The sequence below is a fragment of the Sebastes fasciatus genome, chromosome 9 (assembly GCF_043250625.1).
Source record: "Sebastes fasciatus isolate fSebFas1 chromosome 9, fSebFas1.pri, whole genome shotgun sequence".
NCBI lineage: Eukaryota > Metazoa > Chordata > Actinopteri > Perciformes > Sebastidae > Sebastes > Sebastes fasciatus.
In genome coordinates this window covers 13312271-13338043 of record NC_133803.1, presented here as the reverse complement: position 1 = coordinate 13338043, position 25773 = coordinate 13312271, and the positions used below count along the sequence as shown (strand labels likewise).

The following is a 25773-nucleotide window of genomic DNA, read 5'->3' as shown; positions in this document are numbered from 1 at the left end:
CAGCACTGACGTGCCTATATACATGACCTTGAATACAGATCGCTTCCTGAACAGATTTCACGATCAGCAAATGGATTTATTCGTAGTTAAGCTTTTGATCCTGTGGTTGGTTCGTTTGCTTTCACACCACAAATGAATCGCAGGTGGTCTCAGTTCGGTTGTTTGGTCTGCACCATGTCGGTTGGATTGACAGCTTTCACACCAGCCCAAATGAACCGTACTAACCGGGTAAACGGAGCTGAGTTTGTTTTAACCGAACCAAACATGTTAGGTGTGAAAGCAACCTAAATCATTTTAATCTCATTTCACTATTAGCATTGTATAGCTTAGAAAAGCCAGGACATCACACAAAAGCATGCCAGGTCATACAAACATATTCATGGATCTTTTTTTCTTAATCTCCCATCTGTTGAGGTAGAACTGATCCTCTTCTAAAATCACGACGCCCAGATATTACTCAGGGGTCATTAAGTACTGTATGTTGGTAAGTTTTACTTCCTGACTCAAATGGAGTTTTTAATGCTTGGGAATAGTAACAGATGGATGCAGCACCTGCTCCATGCGAATCATTGGCCAAACCTGCATGGGCCCTCGACTTTGGGCTCTAAGCGCAGATAAAATGTGTCAAGCCCATGGCAATACCCTCTGGGAACGTATCCAAACTGGTCTGCTTGGATCTTTGGTCAAACGCCAATTTATCTTTCATCAAGTGAATGTTAGTCTTACCCTTCGGAAACGTTTGACAATTAAACACAGCAAAAAAAATATGCTCAAATTGATGACACTATAGCTTTGAACTGTGATAGCCAACGGCTCTAATACAAGCTTTGCGATTAAAAACAACAACATTATCTCACCCTCGTGTGGAAGGATTGAAAGGGGCTTTTGATGTGGTTTTCAGGGGCAACAGAGGACATGTTGAAGCCGTGGCCGCAGGCTCCTGGGGTCAGCGTGAGTTCTTCCACTCGGTAGATGAAGTGGGCACCGTTGTCATCTCCAGACACCGGCTCAATGATAAACGTCTTGTTTTCAAGTGCGATGAAGCCTCTGCAGAGACAGCAGCGCAAGTCTGAAAACAAAGCCTCAAAGCATAACCAATCTCTCAAACGCAGAATGTGACTGAATGTGGCTCTCTCTAATGGAATATGTTACAACTGAGGTAGCACTTGTTTTTTCTGCAGACCCACTTTTACTGACGCCAAACTATAAAAGTTGTTTTTTTTGTATTTTGGCAACAAGGCCAGAGCTTCTGAACACTAGACTTGTTATGTCTTTATGCACAAAAGCTCTTTCAAATTCACAAATGAGCTCAGTATTATAATGCATCAGCCTTCTTTATGTGTAGTTTTTCCATTGAAATGATCACATCTCCCATTTCAGATAATAATATATAAAATAATATGTTAGTCAGCTGTTATTGCATTGTTTAAGTGGCAAACTAAACCTGTTTCCGTGCTGTTTAATTAAGCAGGAGATGACATTGTGTATCTTAAGGCTTTTTGCTGATGGCCAAATCTTCCAATTGTAGTTGGTCATTAGCAACAGCAGGAAGCCAATTACCGCCAAAACGAGTGCAGATATTTACTGGATGCCTCTGTGGACAAAGACAATGAGGTGTGACATTTTCTCCTATTCCTGCGAGTCACACACCAATTTACTGACAGCGGGCTTAAGGGGCTTAAGAGCGATGGGCTGCTGTGCGGACTTAAGTAAATATAAACATTGCAGTGGCAAATAGCACTTAAAGGGCAGTGTTGAGGTGCTGCTTGAATACAAAGTGATGGTTGTGTTTCTTACCGAAGGCCTTTGCAGGTGCTGAGGGTGACATCGGAGTTTGGATGCGCCTGCACTTCCCCATGGTAGTAGCAGTTACTCTAAAAGAGGTAATTGTATATTTAATAAAAAAAAAAGCCTTTACATACTGTAGATGAACATACAGCAAAGAAAGCTCCACCCACTGGATAATACAATTAACCCTCTGAGACCCAAAATAGACCTGTTTTGGTCTTTTTTTAGGGGTGTAAGGGGGTCTTTAGGGGTAGATAGCAGGTCAACAGTAGATGTCACATAGAAGTGGTGTACATCATCTGAAAGCTGGAAACCTGAAGATTAATTTGAGATGCAGCTCAGCACTGTGTGTCAAGTTGTTTTACTCATAAATCAGAAATAAACATGAATTAATTAATTAATTAAAAATAAATTGTGAAAGTGTATAAGGGCATAGAACATTATGATAGAAGTATATGATGGCCATTCCCATGCTGACTTATGTGTCAGAAGTTGTTGCGGCTATTTTTGGGTTGATATTATGTGTTAAACAGATTTAGTGCTAAATTTAACTATTTTTTACCACTCGAGAATTGATAAAAAATGATCAACAATCCCTCCAAAATACCATATTGAGACACCAAGACCTTGATGAACACCATAGAAAAAGCCATGCTGTGATTTGGTAACAAAAACTTTGGACATTTGGAGATTTCTGCAAGAATTGCATTCTGCAGTGATTGGATGGTGAGCACTTCTGTTCTGGAAACTGCTCAGAAACCCCCTTATTATCAATCTACCTAGGAAAGCCATCCATCCTCTGAATGCTCTAGGTCTCTAGTTTGTGTTTGTAAAGTTTCGTGAGGCTGTGATTATCCTAGAGGTCACAACAGGTCATTTTATACAGTGAGGTCAAATTATTAAAAATGGTCTCAATACAATGAAATTAATACTATGGGGACTAACGTCATCACATATGAATCCAGTTGGGCTCATTGGATCCAAAAGAGTCTCAGCTTTCCAGTCATACCCAATTTATGTAATTCGAAGACTGTTTATGGACCTCAATATGCAGAAATACTCAAACACATCATTTTAGAATAGGCGAAAATAACACATTTATACTGCATTCAAATAACTGCATGTTTTTTGCCCCAAACTGCATGTGATTATCATAAAGTGGGCATGTCTGTAAAGGGGAGACTTGTGTGTACCCATAGAACCCATTTTCATTCACATATCTTGACGTCAGAGGTCAAGGGACCCCATTGAAAATGGCCATGCCAGTTTTTCCTCACCAAAATTCAGCTTAAATTTGGAGCGTTATTTATCCTCCTTCTCAACAACCTAGCATGACAGGGCTGGTACCAATGGATTCATTGAGTGTTCTAGTTTCATATGATATCTGTACCTTAGCTCTAAAACTGAATATGCTACAGCATCTGGAAGAAAGATAAGTCGGTCAGGATCCCTCGGCTCTCAGGGGGTTAAAGATGTACTATATTTATGAAAAAAAACAGTTTGTTACAGTCATTCCTTCTACCCCTCTCTATACAAACAGGCCTTTTTAAAATAAATGAAAACCACAGTTGAAGAAAGAAGCAAGAGAACTGACATGGATGGGAGGTGACAGTAAAGTAGTAATTGTTTTTTTCTTTATTATTCCACCAGAGTGGTCCAGTAGAAGGAAAAGGGGACATTTAAGGTTCCTCAGACACAGTGAAAACACTGTTGTCTGAGCACAAGGAGCGTAGAGGAAGTGACTCTCCTTAAGAGGGAATACAGACCTCCATTTACTGTCTAGCTGCACTCCAGCCCTCTTAAATCAACTGCCATTAGTCACTAAACTGACCATTTCTCATCCCATATATTGAACAGCAGGAGGAAATACTTTGGGGTGAGATTTTTCTGCATAAAACAGTAATTTCCAACGATTTCTGTTTGGCAAGTACAGTAGGAGTTGCTGAGCCAGGTGGTGATGGAACTGAGATTCATTACATTAAGTATAAAAATAGAGCAGCTACAAAGGCTCTGTGCTTATAGGCTATGCTTGACCTAGATTAGCTCACCTTTCATATAAGAAAACATCAGGCAGGGATAGCGAATGTCTTCCTCAGTTATCATCAATGTGTCTTTTTTAGTAGCTAAATGCATTCAAAGTGAAATATTTAGTCAAAAGCTCATTTTTAGATTTCTTGAAGCTACAAAAAGCAGAACAGAGATGGAATACATCTCGGTTAACCCCTTAACATCCAGTTTCATTTCCCCTTAAGTGGCTTTAAGATCACAGTTCCTGCTTAGGTGTATTTTATAGGTGTATAGGTACTCTAGAGGAGCAGCAGCAAAATCCTTATATTTCCACAGCTTCTTTTGTCACATCAGATAATTCATAGAATAGCTGTTTATTTACTGTGCACGTCTTTCCGCTGATCCCTGATTAACACATGGATGATTACTGAGTTCAGTGGCAGCAGGTGCTGAAGGAGTGCAGCTGTGTGAAGCTTATCTAAGACAATACAGTATGTCTATTTGACAGCCTGATGCAATGCTTGTAACATCCTCCCCACTCAAGATTAAAAGTGAGAGAGTGGAAAACGCTGTTTGCATAACTTTGCGGGAAATAGACTTGTCAGTCACCGCCGAATTACCAGACATTTCTCCTCCGAGCTGTAAGCGACCTGTCAAACTGTCCTCACCGCCGTTCAATTAAACAGCGATTTCAATCCAACTCAGCCGCGAAAGATCAAGAGACTGTTAACTATGTTTAAAAAAAGAGAGAGAAAGCTTTTTAAAGTCACAAATCACCGATTTTTGAAACTCCACAGAAATGTTATCCAATAGGGCGTGTAAGAAAATATCGATAAACATGCGATATTGTGCTTTGTGATACTGTATCGATTCTCCAAAACGCTGCATCAATTATTAATTAACCTCTTAAAAATCAGACGGCCCGACAGCAAACACGGTCGCTATTCTGTTTTTCAGAAGTTATAGAGGGCTCAGTTTCAGAGTTAGAGTACTGGCATCATATAAAACTAGAAAACCAAAGGAATCCATTGGTACCAATCATGTCATACTTGCTTGCAAAGGAGGCTAAATAACGCTCCAAAGGGGTCCCTTGACCTCTCACCTCTAGAATTAAGATCTCCCCTTTACAGTTTACCACTTTATGATAATACCATGCAGTACAAATGTGTTATTTTCAGCTATTCTAAAATGATGTATTTGAATATTTCTGCATACTGGGGTCCCTAAACAGTCTTAGAATTACATATATTGGGTATGACTGTAAAGCTGACACTTGTGGATCCAATGAGACCAATTGTATTCATGTGTGATGATGTTCGTACCCATAGTAGGCATTTCACATAGTGACTTTTTTATTACTCAGATTTTACTCATATGGTGTGTCTTTATACTATGACAGTTTTCCTAAAATTAGCAAAAAATTGCAATATATCGCCTTGCTTACAGTATTGCAAAATATCGTAATATACATAAAATCATTACCCCTGTATCACAATGCGTATAGTATCGCCAGATTCTTGCAAACGCACAGCCCTATTATCCAATGGCTGCTAAAAATGATGCCTGTGTTGCTAAGCAGTGAAACCTTCTTTCTACATAACTTGAAGTAAAAATACCTTCATCACATAATGAAGAATCAATTCAGCCACCGTAACACAGCGAGTGGCCTCGATAAGTAGGTCTACTCAGAGTTCAAAATGAGCATCAATCTTTTTCTTCATTTTTCAAGAGTAGCAGGCACTCTGCTTTACACAGCAAGCGCACACATAGAATAGAAAGAAAAAAGTACTCAGGAATAGATCAGCTGCTAAAAGGGGATTCCATAGTAAAATCCTGACGGCTGAAAAACGGCCAACATAAAACGCAGCTTATCATCAAGTAGGCCACGGGATAGATGTCCTGTTCAGCAAACAGCCAGAGGCTTTCAAATACACACTGGGTTACATTGTAGTGGTAAAAAAAATATATATTTTGAATCCAAAATTAGATCCAGTGTAGATTCTCATCCTCTATGAGTAAAAAAACATCTGTCTTCGTGAACACTTTTAAAGGGCCAGTTTTTACAGCGTGACAGCGGAGCACCGCTGCACATCAACCCGACCATAAATGTCAAAAGCACTCGAGTGCCACCGTACCGTGAAGTTGTGAATACCGGTGACTGCACTTCCATCCTCCCGGTAATGTGTCTCAGTGTAATGGCCTGCAAAAAGACCCCTAAAAAGAGAGAGAGAGCAAAAAAAAGAAGTTGAAACAGACACGTCAAACACCCAGGTATCGTTTCAACACTGTGAATCTAAATTGAAAAAAGTCTGTTTTAAGACTACTAAGAAAACTCGACCCTTAGTTGACTTTTTTATGTAGATTTAGTGTTGCTTGTAAGGATTTGGGGGGATAATGTGGATGAAATGCTTAGCATTCTGAGGCTAAGGAGAGACTTGGTTTTCTGTGAATTTATTAGGTGATTTGTACGTGTCCTTCAATCCCCTGGTATTCAGCATGACTGAGTAGAATCCCTGCCGAGGTAATTATTTTGTGCATTTCTGTGCAAATGTGTGGGTGTGTGTTGGTGGATATATTTTAAAATGTGTCCATGTGTGTGTGTGTGGGGGGGGGTTTCCTCCTAGGGCCATGAGCAGATGGACACAGAGAGCCCCACTCCAAGCATCGGCAAAGGAGCAGCAGGAACACCCATCTTTTGCAGCTGCATAATCACACTGACATCAGGCAGGATGATCTCAGGTTGTGTGAATGTATGTGTGAGAGAGAAAGAGAGAGGGAGAACTGGCAGGTGAGAAGGTAACAGCAAGTGAAAAATGCAGGTTAAAGTGACAAAGGTGGATATAATGCAACTAAATAAGAAGTTTCAGAAAAATATCACAAATGGTGTTGACATTTTTTTTTTATGCAGAGAACATGGGATTCATAAAGACGGAGAGGAAGAGATGGAGAGGATTTAAAAACTGGATCGCAGTGTTTTGTCCAAATCACAGTGGAAATCATTCATATCCCACAGTGCTCTGCCATCCCACACAGCTTGCATGGACCAAAACACAGAACTAGATGAGAGTGGATTAAGCCAATAATGTACTTTCATACTTCAGGACTATGTAATATCTTATCAGTGCATTCAAAGTTCATTTTTTATGACCCGTTTAAAAAATGATCAAAACCTCCGTGGCTCGAGCCTGACCACATTTAACATCATTAAATACTTATTATCGCTTTAATGTGCCTTATCACGCCATTAGCGAGCTCTTAAACCAATCTGATAAGCTAGCGGCCGGTAATCACTTTAAAAAGAGCCCCGGTATGTCTCATTAAAAATGGATGACACATCAGAGGGTAGCGTATGCTTAATGGAAAAAATCCCAAAATATGAATCTTCCCACTTAACTTACAAAAGCAGTGTTTTAAAAAAGCGACCATGATAAACAGCCACTTCCCAATAACGTTAACGCAATACTATGTTTTTGTGTCGAAAGGAGGGCAAATTGAAAACTCTAATGCAGGATGTGTTTGTAGTAAAGATGGGATTTATAACATGTGAGTGGTAATTCCATGCAAATGCTCACGTGCTGTGCTTTGGGAGCATGTTTTGGGAGAGCCAGCTTATGGCAGCGTGGCCCCTGGTACTACGACACATACTGTATTAAAGGTTTTACATGATGGGATCTGCCTGTAATCAACTCCCTGGCAAGAGTACACAGTTTATGAGGCCATGGATGTTTACTGAGTGTTTGCTTTGCCATCGCTGGTTACCTTATAGCTCCGTGGTGTGGGGTTGTGTATCGTACACAGATGAAAATGACCCTTGGTTCTCATTTCTTTACTGCTCTAATGTTTCCCTCTTTGCCGTTTTACTGTCCCAGTATAGAGAAATAAATCTGAGCTGTTGGGCGGACTACAACCCTTTAAAAACAGGCATTGGTTTTACTTTCTCCTGAGTGCATTCTAAACAAGATTTGACATTTTCATTGAGAGCAGATAGAGAATGTCATCCCCCACTGCACCTATAAGACGTGTCGGTCGTGTTTTGCCACTAAAACCCCAACAATGGTGGAAAGCGAGGCTGCCGTTTCTCTCTGAATACCAGAATACTTTCATGTGATTATACCTCCTTTCTTAGCAACGACTACCCACCACTCCATCCCTATTTTTGTCAAGAGGAACATGCAGCCAATCGAATGCAATTTAGATGGCGAACGGCAGATGAGAATTGGTCTGAAAATCGCCTCACCAGAAAGCTGGTGTGAATTCGACAAGTGCTGCTTTAACTTTTCCACAAGTATTTTGTAAGAGGTAGGTGGTGAAATTTATGAATGGAACAGGAATGCAGAGTAAATTAGTCGTGTGTCTTTACTCCACATGAGGAAGATGATGGTCTCAGTCTCAAGTTGTTCTTTTTTATACAACAATTGTAGAATAAGGCCCCGTCTACACGTATACAGATATTTTTAAAAAGTGATATTTTTCCCTCCACACGACCTTCATTTGACTAAATATCTCCATCCACACTCAAACGCAAAAAATAACTCCAAACGCTCGCTGTAATATTTACCTCACCACAAGTGAAATCAAAAGTTAAGGGTCAAGGAATTTCATTGCCAACGTTCTCACTCCCTTTCCTTCGGTTTCATTATAGTAAATTTGATAACAGTTATTGTTGGTGGGGGGCTGGGATTCCTGGTCAAACTGCATCAACTGTCTCTTTAGCTCTGAGTGCTCCAAACCTCGCTTTCAATCGCCCAAAAGCACATTCAATCACCATTCAGCCTCGACGTGTTTAATGTGTTCCCTGCTTTGGCCTCCTGTGACTGTAACATTTTTCAAAAGAAAAGTAGTATTTAGTCCGAGCAGCGCTGACAAAACGTAAAACGTAACGTACTTTGTAATTGTTTCTGGCGCATGCTCATTACTCAAAGCAACAATGGGCATGCACAAATCCTTTCCCAAACTCTTCGTTTTACATGTCCACACGGATACAAAGTAACCGGAGAATAATATCTAATAATATAAGAAAAATATCCATTTTTGTGACCCAAAATTCCGTTTGCGTGTAGACGAGAAGCCAAAAACGTAGAGGAAAATTAAAAAATATCTGTATACGCATGGACAGGGCCTAAGTTGTAACATGTTTTATAAAGTACGCTGTGCACACTGTGTGCATCTTTGCTAATCTACTGCTTATTTTTATATACTTTTCTGACTTGGAATTTTTCATTTTAAAAAAGATTTGAAAAAAATCAAATCTCCTATAATTGCTTGAGTCCATAACCATGGATTCAATGCTCCTAAGTGTGTGTTGCGATTCATTAGACACAGTCTAACGTCTAATTAACGATTCACTAATAGCCGCCCAGGTTAATTGTGATGGATGAGGGGCTCTTTAATAGCGCCTCTGGGAGGCAGAAACACACTGTTATTTGCCTTTAAAAAAATAATCTCCCATCTCTTTTATTTAGTAGCTTACAAATCGCTCTTCAGAATTAAATTAATTGAATTTCTCAGAAAATTAATTTACGGCATGAGTTATTGAACATTTGTAAAAGCCAGATGAATAGCTCTCCACACTGTCCTTTAGAGCCTGGCATGTTGTCCATGCTTGTATAGCTGTTGTTGTTGAACATTGTGAGGAGTATGATTCATTATTTGGAAAAGACGATCTAGAAGATATCTGGGATTCTTTGTCGACTTTTCAACCTCTGATCTCTGATGCCTCAGATGAACATACGCTCCTGTTCCCTTTCCATCTCTTGACACAAGTGGGATGCTGACATACAGTACATCCGACACAACAATCAATGAATGGCTGCCTGCCTGAGATATGACTATCACAATGCAGCGACCATACAGACAAGGACACAGCAGAAAAACTCATTACAGTGAGTGGACCATATAAAATCCCTCTTCCTGTTTCTGCTGCATAACAGAAAAAAACTGTCAGATATGACTTTCTGTCATATCTGACATTAAGGCAGATAGAACAGTTGTTGTTGCTGAACCAAAACATGTGTTTAGATTATTTGAAAAGAAAAAACATTATTTTGATATCATCCTGTTCTTGGGCATCCAGAGAGTACACAATGTTGTGTGCAAAATTTAAAGCGCTGAGCCTCATTTACATATATGTGACTCCATGCCTCATGTAATAATTCACCATTACACAAAGACCCTTGAGCATGAAACCATTTGAGAGAAATGTGGCTCTTCATGCAGTCTCTCTGCTTCCTTTGAAGGCTGCTAACTTTAGTGATTTCTTTTAATCCCCTCTCCCCCACGAGCCTAACCCTAAGCCTTCCTATAGCTGCTACTTATGGTACTGTATGCCTAACTGGAAAAAGAGCACACTACTACAGAAGGAGAGAGAGATGAAGAAGAAGAAGAAGAAGAGAGCAGGAACTAAAGAGGTGTGGTTGACAAGTCTAATTCTATTTCCACATACGGCTGGCGTTCCAAATTGATTTACATACAGCTCAATGTCCCTTCAGCTTAGGCTTGGCTGTAGCGGGAGCACTGGAGTGTACAAAGCCAGCAAAGCCAGAGAAAACCAGGGAGAGAGGGAGATGAGGGTGAGAGGAGTGGAGGGAGCAAAACAGAAAAATCCCCACAACTGCAGAATTAGAGGAGTGCCTTCCTTCACTCTACTTCTCTGGCTTTGCACAAGATTACTCAAGTACATCTGTGCTTCTCTTGGTAACAACTACATAACTGTAGCTCGTGAAAATGCAGTAAGTCATAAAATGAATCTGTTTTTTTAGGTTTGAATTGTATCACTTTAAAGCAGCAGTAGGTAGATTGGAGCAAATATGATTTGAAAAAATATTATTGAAACTTGAAAATTGAAAAACTTTATGAAACAGTCACTATATCCTGTAGGGGTGGGTGATACATCAAATATAGTCGTCAAAATATACATCAAAAATGACTATATCGCGAACATCGAATACAAATTGTCATGTAATGTTATTAAGCCACCCCGCCGACATGAGACTCGCTTTGGCATTTCCTTCTCTCCCCTCTGTCACAGACTCCGCCCCGTCCAGACCTCTGTCCTGGGCGAGTGTGTGTGACGTATTCGGCCCGGCATGTTTTTGTATTTGCAGGGACGCAGCAGAGAGAGAAGGAGCCCGGAGAAAGCGAAAGAACTGAAGCGGCAAAGCGAGTACGGTAGCGAGAACACGACCAAAGCAACCAGAATCAGCCCAGAAGTAAATGACTCTGGCTTCCTCGCTTTCCAAAGCAATCCCATATGACAAAAAAAGTGCAAAATGCAAAGAAATCACGGCCGCTGTAAACACCTACATCGCAATGCCGGTGAACGCAGTTGAAAAGCCCGGATTCTGTGCCAATAAAACAAGCAGATGTGGAGATATTTCACTGAAAATCAGCTGGTGGCACTTGATATGTTGTCAGGGGATCACTAAAGTGAGTAGTGATTCTACCCTCGGGATCTTGAATATCTGCACCAAATTTCATGGCAACCTCATGGTGGTACTAGAGGAAAAGTCATTTGGCTACACCCTCTGGGGCCCATGAATTGGCAAAAAGGGGCTATCCATACTATCAAGATTCTTCAGTCTGGACCAAAGCGGTGTTGGACGGACCAACTGACCGAGCGCTGCCAGTACGGCTACAAAGTCACATTAATGAGAGAGCACACACAAAATTTCCAATATAAACGTTCCAGCAGGCAGCAGACCAATATCAAACAAACAGGCTGATCGGCCGAGCCTACTTAAATATTGACTGACCAAAGCAAAGATAGCTCCTTAATGAGTCAAGATCCCTCTTTGCTTAGTTAGAAGTCACAGCGAGAGCAGCGTGCTCACTTTGAAATCGTTCTGCCGAGAGTTCACAAACGACCAGATGACACTTTTCCCAAAATACGATTCTGATCATAGAGAAAAGAAAGACAGAAAGACAACAAATAGTCCTTTCTACCATGTTGTTTATCGAGATTAAAGACCCAGAGTGGCCCTGCAGATACAAATGTAACAATGACTCAGTCTATGAGTGTTCAGGCCCACAACTTACAAGCTACAGTCACGAGTGTTGTAACTTGAGTCCAATTTAGTTGACATTCAGGTTCAGATCCAATGAAAACCTGGCTTTTTGCCATTCAATCACCAAGAGGCTGCACACGCATTCAAACAATGTTCTCTGTCTGTGTCCCTCACCTCAGACTTCACAGCTCTGTGTGTGATGTGGAGCCCAAGGCGAGTGAAGTCATCACATCATTAAAACAAACTGCAGAGGGAGAAAACAAGGCTCCACTGCTCTAGAACACAGAAGTGAATGATGAATTATGGTGTTGTGATACAGTTAGGGGAGGCTGTCTTTGTCTCTGTCTCTCTAATACACTCCCCAAAATTAACAAAATCAAAGGCATTCTTGGGAAAACACAAATGCCCGATAATGTATTCAAATTACATTTTCCTGTTTGAGCTACATCACAGACCATTAGATCTCCTTCATGACTGCTTGACCTGTTATCTGTGAACACTGTAGTAGTAGTTTCTATCTACAGTAGCTTGCAAGCCGTGTTGGAGTGACGTCGTTGCAATGCATATGTAACAGGTTTGGTTCGCCTCCAGTGGTGGACGGTCAGACGGTCAACACTTTGGGTTAATATATTGTTCCAAAAGTTAATTATTGTGCCTTATGTTAGTTTCGGATGGCTGTGATATTTTTTTTAATTTGCCACTAGACATGTGTGACGGCTATTCGGCAGTTAATAGGGGAAGAAATTGCTGAGGATATATGGCAGAGGAGGATACAATAGCGTCCTAACTTTGTTTTATTGTTATTATTGTTTATTATTATCAGTATATGATGACATTAACATGTTTTTTATAGTCAATGTACAACTGAAAGTAGAATAAGCCACTATAAACCTCTATAAAGGCCCAGTCATGCAAGAATAAATAAATAAATAAATACTGCGATACAAATTTTTGTTCATACCACCCAGCATGTCATAGGATTTTTCTTCTTGGGAAATAGACAGCATCCCTCTAACAAATGCTGGTATACTGCAGGTACCCATATATGATTGTACCACTCTCCTGATCACTTTACAGCACACAGTGAGAGGTGACTGTATAACTGTATCAGATTAAATGCCTTAAGATAAATACAGGTATCCATAGCGTGGGATTGTGCATCAATTGTCACACATTTTTTGAGCATGTGAGAGTATCAGTCAGTTTCTTTCTTCTGGGTATGCTTTCTTCTCCTCTCATATCTTCTTTACATCTCCAAAGGGTTTTATTTTCTTTTATATAGCACAGAGATGGCAACCTTATCTTTTATGCTTCCAGAGAGTTCTTCTTTTTACCACCCTTTGCTTTTTACTGTCACTGCTTTTTACTACTATAGAGTCTTAAAAAGTCGTCAGAATTGATAACAGATCTTGGGTAAAAATGCAAGGCTGCAGGTGCAAAACAAGGATTAAAAAAATGCCATGGTGTCGAAAAGCCAAACCTTTTTACACTTCTAACAAAAAGCTGGTAGCTGTGAAACATTTCAATTTGTACTGAAGCTAAATCAATGTCATTATTTCCCCTCGGTTGTGATCTAAACGACAACCGCCACAGCAGTGAGGTACAGCAGAGTTGTTAAAGAATGAACTGTTTCATAGCTGCTGGCCTACACGTCCGGAATATTTTAGCACCATAAAACGATTCCCATACTAAACATATTTTTCCTCGTAACTGAACAGGAGCATGATGTCATATTGCCCTTGCACCCTTTAAAGGGAATAGTTTCAGCTGGAGGGAAAAATGCTCTCATCTACAGTACAGTAAGAGTGAACCCTGCACATGAATCCAGGCCAGTCGTCTAACTTCTCTACGGTGCTGTAACGCAGACTCAACCTGTCCATCTTGTGCAAAGTTGGCCGCTTTTTACATCCTCTCCACATATTGCACCACTGAGGCCGTTTGTGGTAATTAATCGTCCAAACTTTCACAGCGAAATATTAGAATGTGAAATGTGTGGCTCCAGGAGTGTATGAATTCTTTATTACCCGAAACAAAGCAGCACAGAATATTTTCTGGGCAGCCGGATGACGACGGTACAAACTCAAAATGCCTGGAGGCAACATCACCACCACTAACAAGCAGTGAACCGTAAACTCTTTATGTGGTGAGCTGTTAGAAAAATATGCTCTTGATACTGTAGCAGAGTGCTGAACACATGCTTGATCAATCTATTGTGGTAACGATACAAATGGTTACAAGCCTAAGGAGATCTTGTGCGGATTATTTTTAAATACTAATCACTAAGGAAGAATCCAAATCCACCCTCAACCTCCTCTTGGCTAAAGGATTTGATGCCTTTTTTGCATTTAGAAAAAAACACATTTACTTTGAGAGGTTCAACTGATAACTCCTATAAGAGATGGTATTCTGTAATTGCTTATGTTGAGTCACTTATTTCCCTTAACTCAAACTAATAATTGGTAAATTTGTTAGGCTATTTTTATTGCCAACAATTGCGTTGGGTGGAATACTGAGTGACAAGCAAAAAATATTAAGTCAGTTTTTTAGATTTTAGCTTTTTTGAGGGCTGTCAAACGATTAAAATATTTAATCACGATTAACCACATGATTGTCCATAGTTAATCGATTAATCACACATTTCTTATCTGTACCTTAAAGGGAGATTTGTTAAGTATTTAATACTCTTATCAACATGGGAGTGGGCAAATATATGTACAGTATATATTATTGGAAATCAATTAACAACACAAAACAAAGACAATTATTGTCCAGAAACCCTCACAGGTTTTAGCATTACAAAATATGCTCGAATCATAACATGGCAAACTCAAGCCCAACAGCTGTCAGTGTGTCAGTGTGCTGACTTGACTATGACTTGTGATTATCATAAAGTGGGCATGTCTGTAAAGGGGAGACTCGTGGGTACGCCAAAATTTAGCACACGTTTGGAGTGTTATTTAACTTTCTTCGCGACAAACTAGTATGACATGGTTGGTACCAATTGATTCTTTAGGTTTTCTAGTTTCATATAATGCCAGTATCTTCACTCTAGCTTTAAAACTGAGAATAGTCTTATGTTAATGTATTAAAGAAATTAGTGGCGTTAAAACGAATGTGCATTAATGTGTTCACTTTGACAACCTAAAAATATTTTTTTTCATCATATTTGCTCAAAGTTACCGATTTCAAGGGCCTCTATGTAAGAATCAGAAATTGCTTGTTAACAGCGACACCTGTGGCCGTTAAGTCAATGAAAGTCAGCGTCCGGTTGCTCGTGCTTGCGCTCGCTCTACATAGACATGAACGAGCATCGCTCGAAACAGTGAGGCGACACACGTCAGCTAAAACCACAATATCACTCTATATTTCAGCTGCTTGGCAGTAATGTTAGCTGACCAGACGAAGGTCTCTCCATGAATCAATGCTGATACTGTGTTTTCCTGCTTCAGCATCCCGACTGTGGTCAGAAAGAACAGGGGGACACACCTGAGTTTTGGTGGGAGACGATAACGTTACTTGCTGCGGAGCCCCGTCCCTTCACTCAGCAGCATGAAACAAGACACGGGAAACCTCTGTTGGTCTGGAGGAGCTGCAGCATTTATTTCTGCACAAACTTCCACTGTACATTCACTAGATATTCTCAGAGCTACGAACTCTTCTGCAGTGTGTAGTGTGCGCGCATGCACGTGAGAGGTGGAGCGAGAGAGCGAGTAAAGCAGAGACTCAGGCCCTGGAGACCAAAGCTACGGTCTCCCCTGTGTCTTCTGACCACGGTCGGGAGGCTGAAGCAGGAAGCGTTAACACTGTTTAACAGACGGGCTTCACTAGATATGACTTTTGGTGGTTTTCGGGCTTCCATGTAGTTTGTGTTGGAGTCTGAGTCTAAACAGCTCATTTAAAATGGTGTGAATCTAATAAAAAAACTTAGCACATCCTGCCTGAATAATTGTACTGAATTGATAAATCTTCCAAAATGAATCCCTGTAAACAAAATAATGAACAAATATCATATACAGTAAATTTGCCCAAAGGTTGATTATTTGCATGCTTGCCAAACAGAATACAAAAGGGCATTTTACCTCCTGTAATGTTCCCCTGCATACTGAAGCTGATATATGGTTAACAAGAATGTGCAGTAGCATCAAATCTTCATTAAAAGTTTGTGAGAAAGAAGTATTCTAAACAACCTCTGGAAACAGTTTTCGTATGCCTGCCCAGTACTGAGATGAACAGTTTTTTGCTTTTGCTGCTTCAATATTCCCATCCATAACAAGCTGCACACCGGAACTAATGAGTGACTAGGGATCTTCAAGGGAGGTGGCCTATTATTATTCATTGAAAAAGAGTAAACAAATGCATAAATGTTAATGTCAGAGGGTTCCTATCTGTCCAATTAATCTATTGTGGCTCCCCTGGGCAGCCTCATTGTTCAGCCATACTTTTTTTGTCTTCAGGGGAAATATGCAATTAAGAGCTGAGCAGAAAAAAAAATATTAAAGATGTTTTTGTCTTTCATTTTTCTTCCCTTCCCTTTTATTTTTGTCTTACTCTGTCATTTCTTTCTTCCTGCAACAGAAAAAAAATAACTGGTGCATATCAATATGAATCATCTTCGCAGCCACTTCATCCTTTTTGAAATCCTAAAAGTTGACACACAGACAACTTTAAAGTTCAAGCTGTAAGGAGCAGTTGTGCCGCACAAGACAACTGCTTTAATATAACACGCCGTCGCTCCACTGACTGCACACATCCCAGAGCATCAGCTCTCCAGTCTCAGACCGCACGAGGCATTCTTCCCCTCCTCTTAAAAAATGTCTCACGTCATTAAACGCACTCTTTACACTTTCATGGAATGCTGCGCTGATTCGCCAATAAGATAATAGCATACAATCTGTCATTCTCCACCCCATTACCTTGCAAACATGGCGGAGACGGAAACTTTCACTTGGCACTGATGTATCATTTTAACATGAGGATCGGGGTGAGCAATCTGTCACTGATGCTGATGCGGTGTAACGAGAGTCGTCATGGCTGCTAGATATTGAGCGGGAGATGTCAATTATTGGATGGGCTACGGCTGGTAAAACAACAAAATGCTTTTAAGTTAAATCAGAGCCCTGATTTTTTGGTTTCTAGCTTTAAGGCACTTGACATTTCTCTGATAGCTATGGCCAGTGTGAGCAGTCTAAAATACAATACTGCATTTCATCTATTCACCCACTGACCGCGGGATACATAAGTCATAAAGCTGGTTGCCTCTCAATAAGGTCTAAAAAAGGATTACAAAAAATGTCACTGACCTTCAAGGGTTTAAGCTCAAACAATATGTGCTGAACAGGTCACTGCACAGTATATCTGGAAGATGTGAAGTACCCTTAAAGGATAATTCCAACTTGGCTCAGATTTTTGTAGGTGTGTCATTCTTACCGGTGATATTAACATTGTGCTTATTTTCAGTTTTACCTCCAAATAAAGTAGTTTAGATGCTTCTTTACAGTTGTCTGTATCATTTGGCTGCTCATGGTTTTGATCATTGTCAGACAGGCTGCATTCACACCAGATCAGGCGTTGCGGCAATTCGCCACATGGCTTTGTGGCCGTGTGGGAGAGTCTCTTTTATGGCCCATTGACTGCAACAATTGACCCTTCGCTAAGTCCAGCCCCTCACACGCAGACTGGCCAATCATAGCGTAGCATCGGCCAGCTCTGACCAGGGTCCGACAGCTATACAGCTGCGCTCCGTAGACTCTCATGCAATCGTTGTAGATTTTCTTCATTTTCAGGCTGGTTTTGTGGATTTCGAGCTAGTCATGGTTAAACATTGTGTCTAGGGGCACGTGTGATAGTGATGCTCGTTACCCGGAGAGGTTGGAAGGAGATATCTGTTTCTAAAATGTTACGTTTCTACAAAAAAAAAACCTGTGCAGCTTACATTAGCAGAATACATTAACACATCATTAACTAGCATTAGCACTATATTATGCAAGCTACTGAAGGTATACTGAATGTATAGACATGCTGCTTTTCCTTTGTAACGATTGTAACAGTGAATAAAGACCTACCCAGCTTTACAGGAACAGTGTTGTGCCTTAATTTCACTGTCGTCTGTCTCGATCGCCAGGTAGTGATGGTTCACTTTTACACTGCGATCTGTAGGCTTTAGCTTCTATTTTTATCTTTTTAACCTGTTTTTGCTGCTGAATCAGTTTGACATCCTGGTATATCCTCCAAACTCATATTGTAGCCCCTTCTGTCTGCTATACTCTCTGAAATTGCTTTCTTGTTTTTCCAAAAATTAGCTAGATATGTATGCAGGGAGTGCAGTGAGTGACAGTGTGGGCTCTATGGCAGCTCTGACAGCTTGACGGAGTAGCAGTGGGGGGGCGGGGCTTAGCGAAGGGTCAATTAACGTCAATTAACAGCTCTGGATTGCGTGTAACATGATTGGCCACCAGAGCGTGACGTCGGGTTGCGTTTCTCCAAAAGTTGATTCTGATTCTACTTTCCCACCAACATGCCGCCACTTTTTTTTTTTTGGCACTACTTCCGTTTTCGCTGCACCGCCAGAATACAGCCTCAGTTGAAGTAATGTCGCCGTGTTCCCAGATCTCAGTAATTACTTTGGTGAGTACAATATAACCAATAAAAAACTGACCAAAACTGCAAAAATAAAATCCTAGTGAAAATTATCATAACGACTGCTGTACTTTTAGCAGTTTCACTGTTTAAAACACATTCTCCCATTATAAATATGAACCATTTCTTGTAGATTTCCTGTTTCTGTTCCAAAAGAACATATTCATCACTTTCAGTATACATTTATCTCTCTCTCTGCAGATTCAGAACTAAATCAGCAACAGCATGTCTTTGTATTTTTGTCCATAGAAAAATAAAATCCCACTGGCTTCTGTGTTTATACACACAGCCTGTGGATTAATTGTGCTGCTGTCCCTGTATTGTCAAGTTCAACATGGACCCAGTACAGCAAAAACTTCCCCTCTATCAGTGAAGTCATATGATGCACTTCCTCTCTTCCTTGTTTTCCAAAGCACATCTGGATTTATTGTGAACACACGCTTCCTCTCATGTGTGTGTGTGTGTGTGTGTGTGTTTGTGTGTGTGCTGTATGTAAACAACCTTGACCTTCTGAACTGATGAATGTAAGCCGTCTGCTCACTGATGAGGCTGTTAGTCACATTGTGCTGAAACCAACATTATGTAACATTGCAGAGTTCTGCCAGAGGCTACTGTGCATACAGTATTTTATACATGCATGGCGATATATGCTTATTTTGTTTAGATAATGTACATATATGACTTTAGAGAGGCCGACTGTAATCTGAATAGATCTGAAACATACATGATAACGGCAATCTAAAGTGCTGCAGACCAGTGGCTTAAACTCAGGATCAGCAGCATCAGCAGCAATGTCAATAATCCCTATAATCTGTATCTTATATCACCTGTATGGGCTGATAGCATGGTGAGAGATATTGCTGGCATTAACCATATCAGATAAACACCACACTGAGTGTGAAACTGCTGCTAAGCTGTGCTGTCTCAGGCAGAACAGTCCTTATTTCTCATGGGACCACAAATGACCCATTCTCTGTGGGGTGCTGAGATATAATGTAGACGAGCATGTGAATCACACACAAAGCAATTTCCACTTTGAAAAATATCTCTCATTAAAGCTTTTATATCAAGATTTTTATGGTGAGGTTGTGTGTGAAAAGTAATTTTGATACACTCTAGTGCCATCTGATTTTCTGGCCTTGGAACTAGGGATGGGAATCGAGAACTGTTTCCAGTTGAGAACTGGTTCCAAATTGTCTAATCCATCGGAGTTGTATGCCTCCGAGGTAATCAATTACTTTTATTGATACCGGCATGTTTTTCTGACAGTTGCGCGTTGCAAAAACTCATGCGTCATTAGGGCTGGGACGATTCAGCTATTTCCCGATTTGATACTATCACGATACTTGGGTGCCAATTGCAATTCTACAAGTACTGCGATACCATAGTACGATTTATTGCGATTTTTGTTAACTTTTTTAATGCTTAACCATGGGAAAAAGTTAAATCATACACTTCCAGGGACTTTTACTTGGAACATATCTAAATTACTACAGTAAAAATGTTTGATTTTCAGCAACCCAAAAATCAAAGAATAAAGACATTTCCCTCACAAATTGGTGGTATTTTCTTTTTAATTTATAATGGCCATGTAATGTTTTATATTTCTGGTGAATATAACCCAATCAATCTTATTTCTATATATGGATTTTGTATATACAGTTCCCTTTGTTAACATCTTATTTTTAAAACCGGACGTAGTCGCATGTTCAACTGTTATTAAGCAGACATTCTACACTGTGTTCAGACTCAGCGATAATAAAACAGCTGCACTGATGGAAGACCGATGTAGGCGTACATTTTTATTCCACACAGAAATTGATCAAGAATCAATTAGGGAATCGAAAAACTGGACCGGTAAGCAGAATCAATAATGGCATTGGTATCAATAGAATGTTATCAATTCCCATCCCTACTAAGAACTGTAATTTGATGACAAATTGTACGCTAATGGCTGTATCCTGTCATAGACAAAATGCACTGAAGTGCATTATAATGTACGGTTCACACATTGCATTTCATTATGTTGAGAAATCTATTTGTGTACAGCGAGGCAATGTAATCACTCATGTACCACACTCTCCAGGTTTTTACAGCAGTGTTTCCTGCTGATGCAGATAAATGATGCTGAGGATAAATATGGATATTATGCACCATCAACATCTGAAGCCCCACTCCACCTTATGAAATACTCCAACACAGATAATAGATTTTGCTGCTCACCTACGCCAAAGCAATAGTTCACTCCACCGACACCATACTGAGTATATCACAGAGACTAATTTAAAATAAAGAAGAGCTGCAGCCTTTTTTTTTTTTTTAAAGTTATTTTTTTGGGGGCATTTTTCCATTTTTATTGAGGACAGTGGATAGAGTCTTGAAAGGGGGGAGAGAGAGAGTGGATGCGGAAAGGGCCACAGGCCGGATTCGAACCCGGGCCGCCGCGGTCAGGACCAAGCCTTGATACATGGACGCCCGCTCTACCAACTGAGTTAACCCAGGCGCCCACTGCAGCCTTTTTTAAGGAGTTTTTGAACAAGACTGTAAATGCATCACATCTGTGCTCTCATTTGGAAGCGCTCACTCTCTGTTAAGTGCTCAGAAAGGAAACAGAAAACCGCTTGCTTTCACAGGATCCTGACTCTTCTGCTATAGCTAGCACCTCTGACAGGTGACCAACTCAGTATATGTAAGGTTAAAAGCAGATAAATTGGGAGACGTTTCCTGAACATATGATGCGAAATGAACATATACAGAGAGAGAGATACACAGAAACACAACCGGAACCGTAAGTGCAGTAATGACACCCTCACCATCCGCTCTACTGCTGCAGGCCCCTAAAAATAGGTCTGTAGCAGCGAACAAATAGATGATGCCATATGCTGACATACTGCATTAGTGCATTAATGTATTCAACGGTTTCATTGAAAGCAAAATTATGACAATAACTGGAACACATGCATCATTTAGGCTAATTATTCCACAAAATGCTTGACTTTTATCTACTGCAATCCAACTACAGTTTTAGGTAGCTGTTGTATTGTAATAAACATAATCTAATAAATCAATGACGTCATGCAGACACTATATTACAGGTCAAGTATAGTATGTGATTTTCTTTATGGCAAAATCAACTTAATCTATCATTTGTTAAAAAAAAAAACTGGCTCAACACGAATCTTACCCAGCGATCTCTGAGTCTGGAAAATCAATCACACTTTTAGGGAACGAGGGATGTGGAGAGACTTTAAGAGAAAATACAACTATGAGAGACTTTGAGCTAGCTTGGCTCAGATGCTTGGCTCTGATCCCAACAGTCAAAAAACTACCACTCTAATCTTTTCCCCAAGCAACGCCTAAGACTGCTCTCTCTCTCTCTCTCTCTCTCTCTCTCTCTCTCTCTCTCTCTCTCTCTCTGTCTCTTTTTTTATTGTCCTTCAAGACTGGGCAACTTTCCCCAAGGGCAGTCTGCATTATCCTCAAACTCTTTAGCCAACTAATTAAAGATGGCAGGAGGCAAAATGCGATTAGTATGTGCTCTAAGCTTAACAAAAACTGCAACCACAATGTCATCAGGAGGAGAAAAAGAGGTGAAATTCACAATCGAATCAATACTCAAACAGACAGGGCGTGTGAAGACTCTTGCTATAACCGCATGCTCCAGATCTTCCCAGACAAAATGTGCGTTTTTGGATAGTTGTCACAAGTGAAGGGAGAAGGTCTGACTGTCAAAGGGTTTTGTTTCTCAACCTGACACTGACAAAAAGCCAGCAGCCGGTAAAGGACTTCTAGCAGCTGCAGTTAACCTGTATGAAAGTCTTGTATTACGTTTGTGGGGATTGATATTTCGGGTTCAGAAATACCAATGAAATATTATCCAGATAAGGTCCATGTGAGTGATAGATCAGCGACTTTGAAGGCTTATCAGACACGAAACACCGCACAGCTGTTTATAACATTATGAGGAAGGATATCATAACTCTGGAGAGTAATACAGCAATCGTTTTATCCTCCGTTGCAATGATCACCAGGTCAACAGTAGAAATATGCTGTTCATGTTGCAAAGTAATCTACTAGGAATGTGTGCATGCATTGCATTATTTGATTGGCCAATGCGGTACGTTGCCTGTGCCGGAGCTATCCGCGTTGGCATCACCTGGAGACCCCAGGAAATTAGGGCTGTCAAAGTTAACGCAATAATAATGCGTTAACGCAAATTAGTTTAAACGCCACTCCCTCCTTTAAAGCATTAACGCAACTTGTGATTTTTAGGTTGTAGCGGGCTCAGTTTTAAAGCTACAGTGAAGATACTGACATCATATCACATGTCGGGCCCGGCTGCTATTCAATCTTTCGGAGGTTGTAAGCTGGTTACAGTTCGTAAAAGGTCAGCCCTAAAGCTGAAACTAGAAAACCTAGTGAAACCATTGGTACCAACCGTGTCCTACTAGCTTGTCGCGCAGGAGGCTAAATAACCCTCCAAACTTACGCCGAATTTTGGCGAGGAAAAACTGCCACGGCCATTTTCAAAGGGGTCCCTTGACCTCTGATGTGAATCAAAATGGGTTCTATGGGTACCCACAAGTCTCCCCTTTACAGACATGCCCACTTTATGATAGTCCGTGCAGTTTTGGACAAAGTCAAGTCAGCACACTGACACACGTGGTTGATAAGAGTATTAAATACTTGACAAATCTCCCTTTAAGGTGCATTTGAACAGGTGAAAATGTGCGATTAACCGTGATTAACTATGGACTAATATTTTAATCGATTGACAGCCCTAATTTTGACATTCATATGGATTAAACAAGCAAGATATATTGTGTTAATTAATGAACTTTAGAGGTGCTGGTAGGCAGATGTTGTTATCTGTGGACATAGCCAGGCTAGCTGTTTCCATTTGTTCCTGTCTTTGTGCTAGGCTACGCTAACTGGCTGCTGGCTTATATTTTGCCTTATGTTTAACAAGCAGGCATGAGAGTGGTATCAATCTTCTTATCATCTAAATCTCAGCCAGAAAGCAAATTAGCATATTTCCCAAACTATTCCTTTAAATGAATGATGGGGCTCAGTTTTTTCTCTCAGTGATGTTGTCTGTCTAAACACGGCCTAAGTAGCATGTTGTTCTTAAGATAAGATAAGATAAGATAAGATAAGATATTCCTTTATTAGTCCCGCAGTGGGGAAATGTGCAGTGTACAGCAGCGAAGGGGATAGTGCAAAAAACAAAATGCATCAGCTAACACAGTAAAAAATAAAAAGAGCTAAACAAAGTGAAACAAAATATGAACCATTTAAATAGAAGGAAGTATAAAATAGGAGCAGTATATACAGTATTGACAATAAACAGACTATTAACAAAATTGCACAAGTGGAAAATGATATTGCACAGTGAGTGCATTCAGTGTGCAAAACTATAAAGTACACTGGACATCAGTTTCCTCTGCTATACTGTATCATAATAGGTAATCAAAGAATAATTGGCATACACAATGAAGCAGAGTGCAGCGAAACAGCTAATAGAAACCTCTTGCTTGTAGGTGACTGGTGTTTAACCTTGTAATAATGTTTGAATTGATTGTGACAGGCAGAACAAAACACCTTGGCATCCAAAGTAAAGTCACACAGAGACTTGGCACCGAAGTCCGAGTACACATGTGTTGGCACCAAACAGCAGCCTAAGGTCCAACGTTCCCCACCGGTGGCTTTGACAGTGTCTCAGGTTGCATGGTGACAGAAGAGCTGCTCAGCGAAAACACAAGCATGCGTGTGGAGCGCGTGGGAGGAAGGGATAGGGACAAACAGCAAGAGATAAAGGGTTGGTGGGGGGGAGGGGATAGAACAACCTGGATATAGACAGAGAGACATGTCACAGGAAGAGAGCATCACAAACAACTTGATCACACAGACATGCAGGAACAGAGGAAGTGGGAGTGATGGAGGAGTTGGTGCGAGAGGCAGAAGAAGTAAACCGCCGAAGTGTTACTTGTGAAATTTGCTGCTACTCAACATCCAGCATCCATCTATTCCTGACAGGGCCGGTTCTAACCTGCTATATTAGGGTGGGCAGTCCAGAGTTTAGAAAAGCAGACTAGTATCCGAAGGTTGGCGGTTCAAATCCCTGGCCAGCTGGCACAAAAATCTGGCAAAATGAAAGCCAGAGGGTTGTCAGAGTCAATATCAGATACAAGCTTCTGCCATTGTGCCTTTGGATGGGTTAAATGCAGAAGATTAATTCCCCCCATGGGGATTTATAATAGGGGTGTATACACATGAGTATAACAATATTATGTTGTACGATACTGTATCAATTCTCCAAAACACTGTATACATTTTTAATTATCCTCTTAAAAATCCGACGCCCCATCGTCGGGCCCAGCCGCTATTCAATCTTTCTGAGGTTGTAGCGGGCTCAGTTTTAAAGCAAGAGTGAAGGTAGTGGCATCACATGAAACTAGAAAACCTAAGGAATCCATTGGTACCGATGCATGCAACGCTCCAAAGTTGCGCTAAAATTTGGCGAGGAAAAACTCAAATGGTGATTTTCATAAGGGTCCCTTGGCATCTGACCTCAACATATGTGAATGAAGATGAGTTCTATGGGTACCCACTAGTCTCCCCTTTACAGACATGCCCACTTTAATCACAAGCGTTTTGGGGAAAAACCATGCAGTTTTTGCATGCAGTATAAATGTGTTATTTTTGCCTATTCTAAAAAGGTTTATTTCTGGTGTGTTCTCTATACTATGACAGTTGTCCTAAAATTGAATTAAATTATAAATATATCGCCTTCCTTACAGTATCACAATGTATTGAATCGTTACCCCTGTATCATGATATGCATCGTCAGGTTCTTGCCATTACACAGCTTTAGTGGGCAGTGGGCGATTTTGGAGGCGGGCTGTAGGCCGCCAATCAGAAGTTACAAACGGTACCGGTATTTTCTGTGCTATTTTTCCATTGACTTAAAATAAAAAACTTTTTTTTCTTAAATTCTGATTGGGTGGGCAAACTGCACGTTTGGGTGGGTTGAGTGCACCCCTGCCCAGAGCCACCGCTGGCCTTGATTCCTGACCTCATGCTGGTGATTAAGTCAGCACGACTTTATATACTTTAGACTGCATGGAAAGTCATGATTACTGACCAAGCATAAAAGTTCTTCTAAAACCCCGATTAGGCAGCAGAGTTGACAGCCAAACAAAATAGCGCCGCTGAAAGACAGAGCCACATACAACTTATCTCATTTCCTTGACAGATCCAATTAAAGAGCAACTGAAACCTGGGATCTCTCTTTGTTTGGTCTGAAGTCCTCATCATTGAATAGACTGGGGGGATATTA

At 40.5% G+C, this 25773-nt stretch overlaps 1 protein-coding gene across 3 annotated transcripts in view; it reads right to left on the bottom strand.

Annotated features, from left to right (window-relative positions):
• adam12b (ADAM metallopeptidase domain 12b) overlaps nt 1–25773 on the bottom strand; it is a 113302-nt gene that overhangs the window by 57763 nt on the left and 29766 nt on the right. For 2 of the 3 annotated variants that reach the window (XM_074646128.1, XM_074646129.1), the window contains exons 4-6: nt 5931–6009; nt 1798–1874; nt 858–1047 (exon numbers count right to left, since the gene is read on the bottom strand). In XM_074646128.1, the coding sequence (XP_074502229.1) occupies nt 858–1047; nt 1798–1874; nt 5931–6009 (346 nt within the window). Of the gene's footprint in view, nt 1–857; nt 1070–1797; nt 1875–5930; nt 6010–25773 lie in introns of all 3 variants that reach the window. The other variant, XM_074646130.1, reaches the window with a different exon arrangement.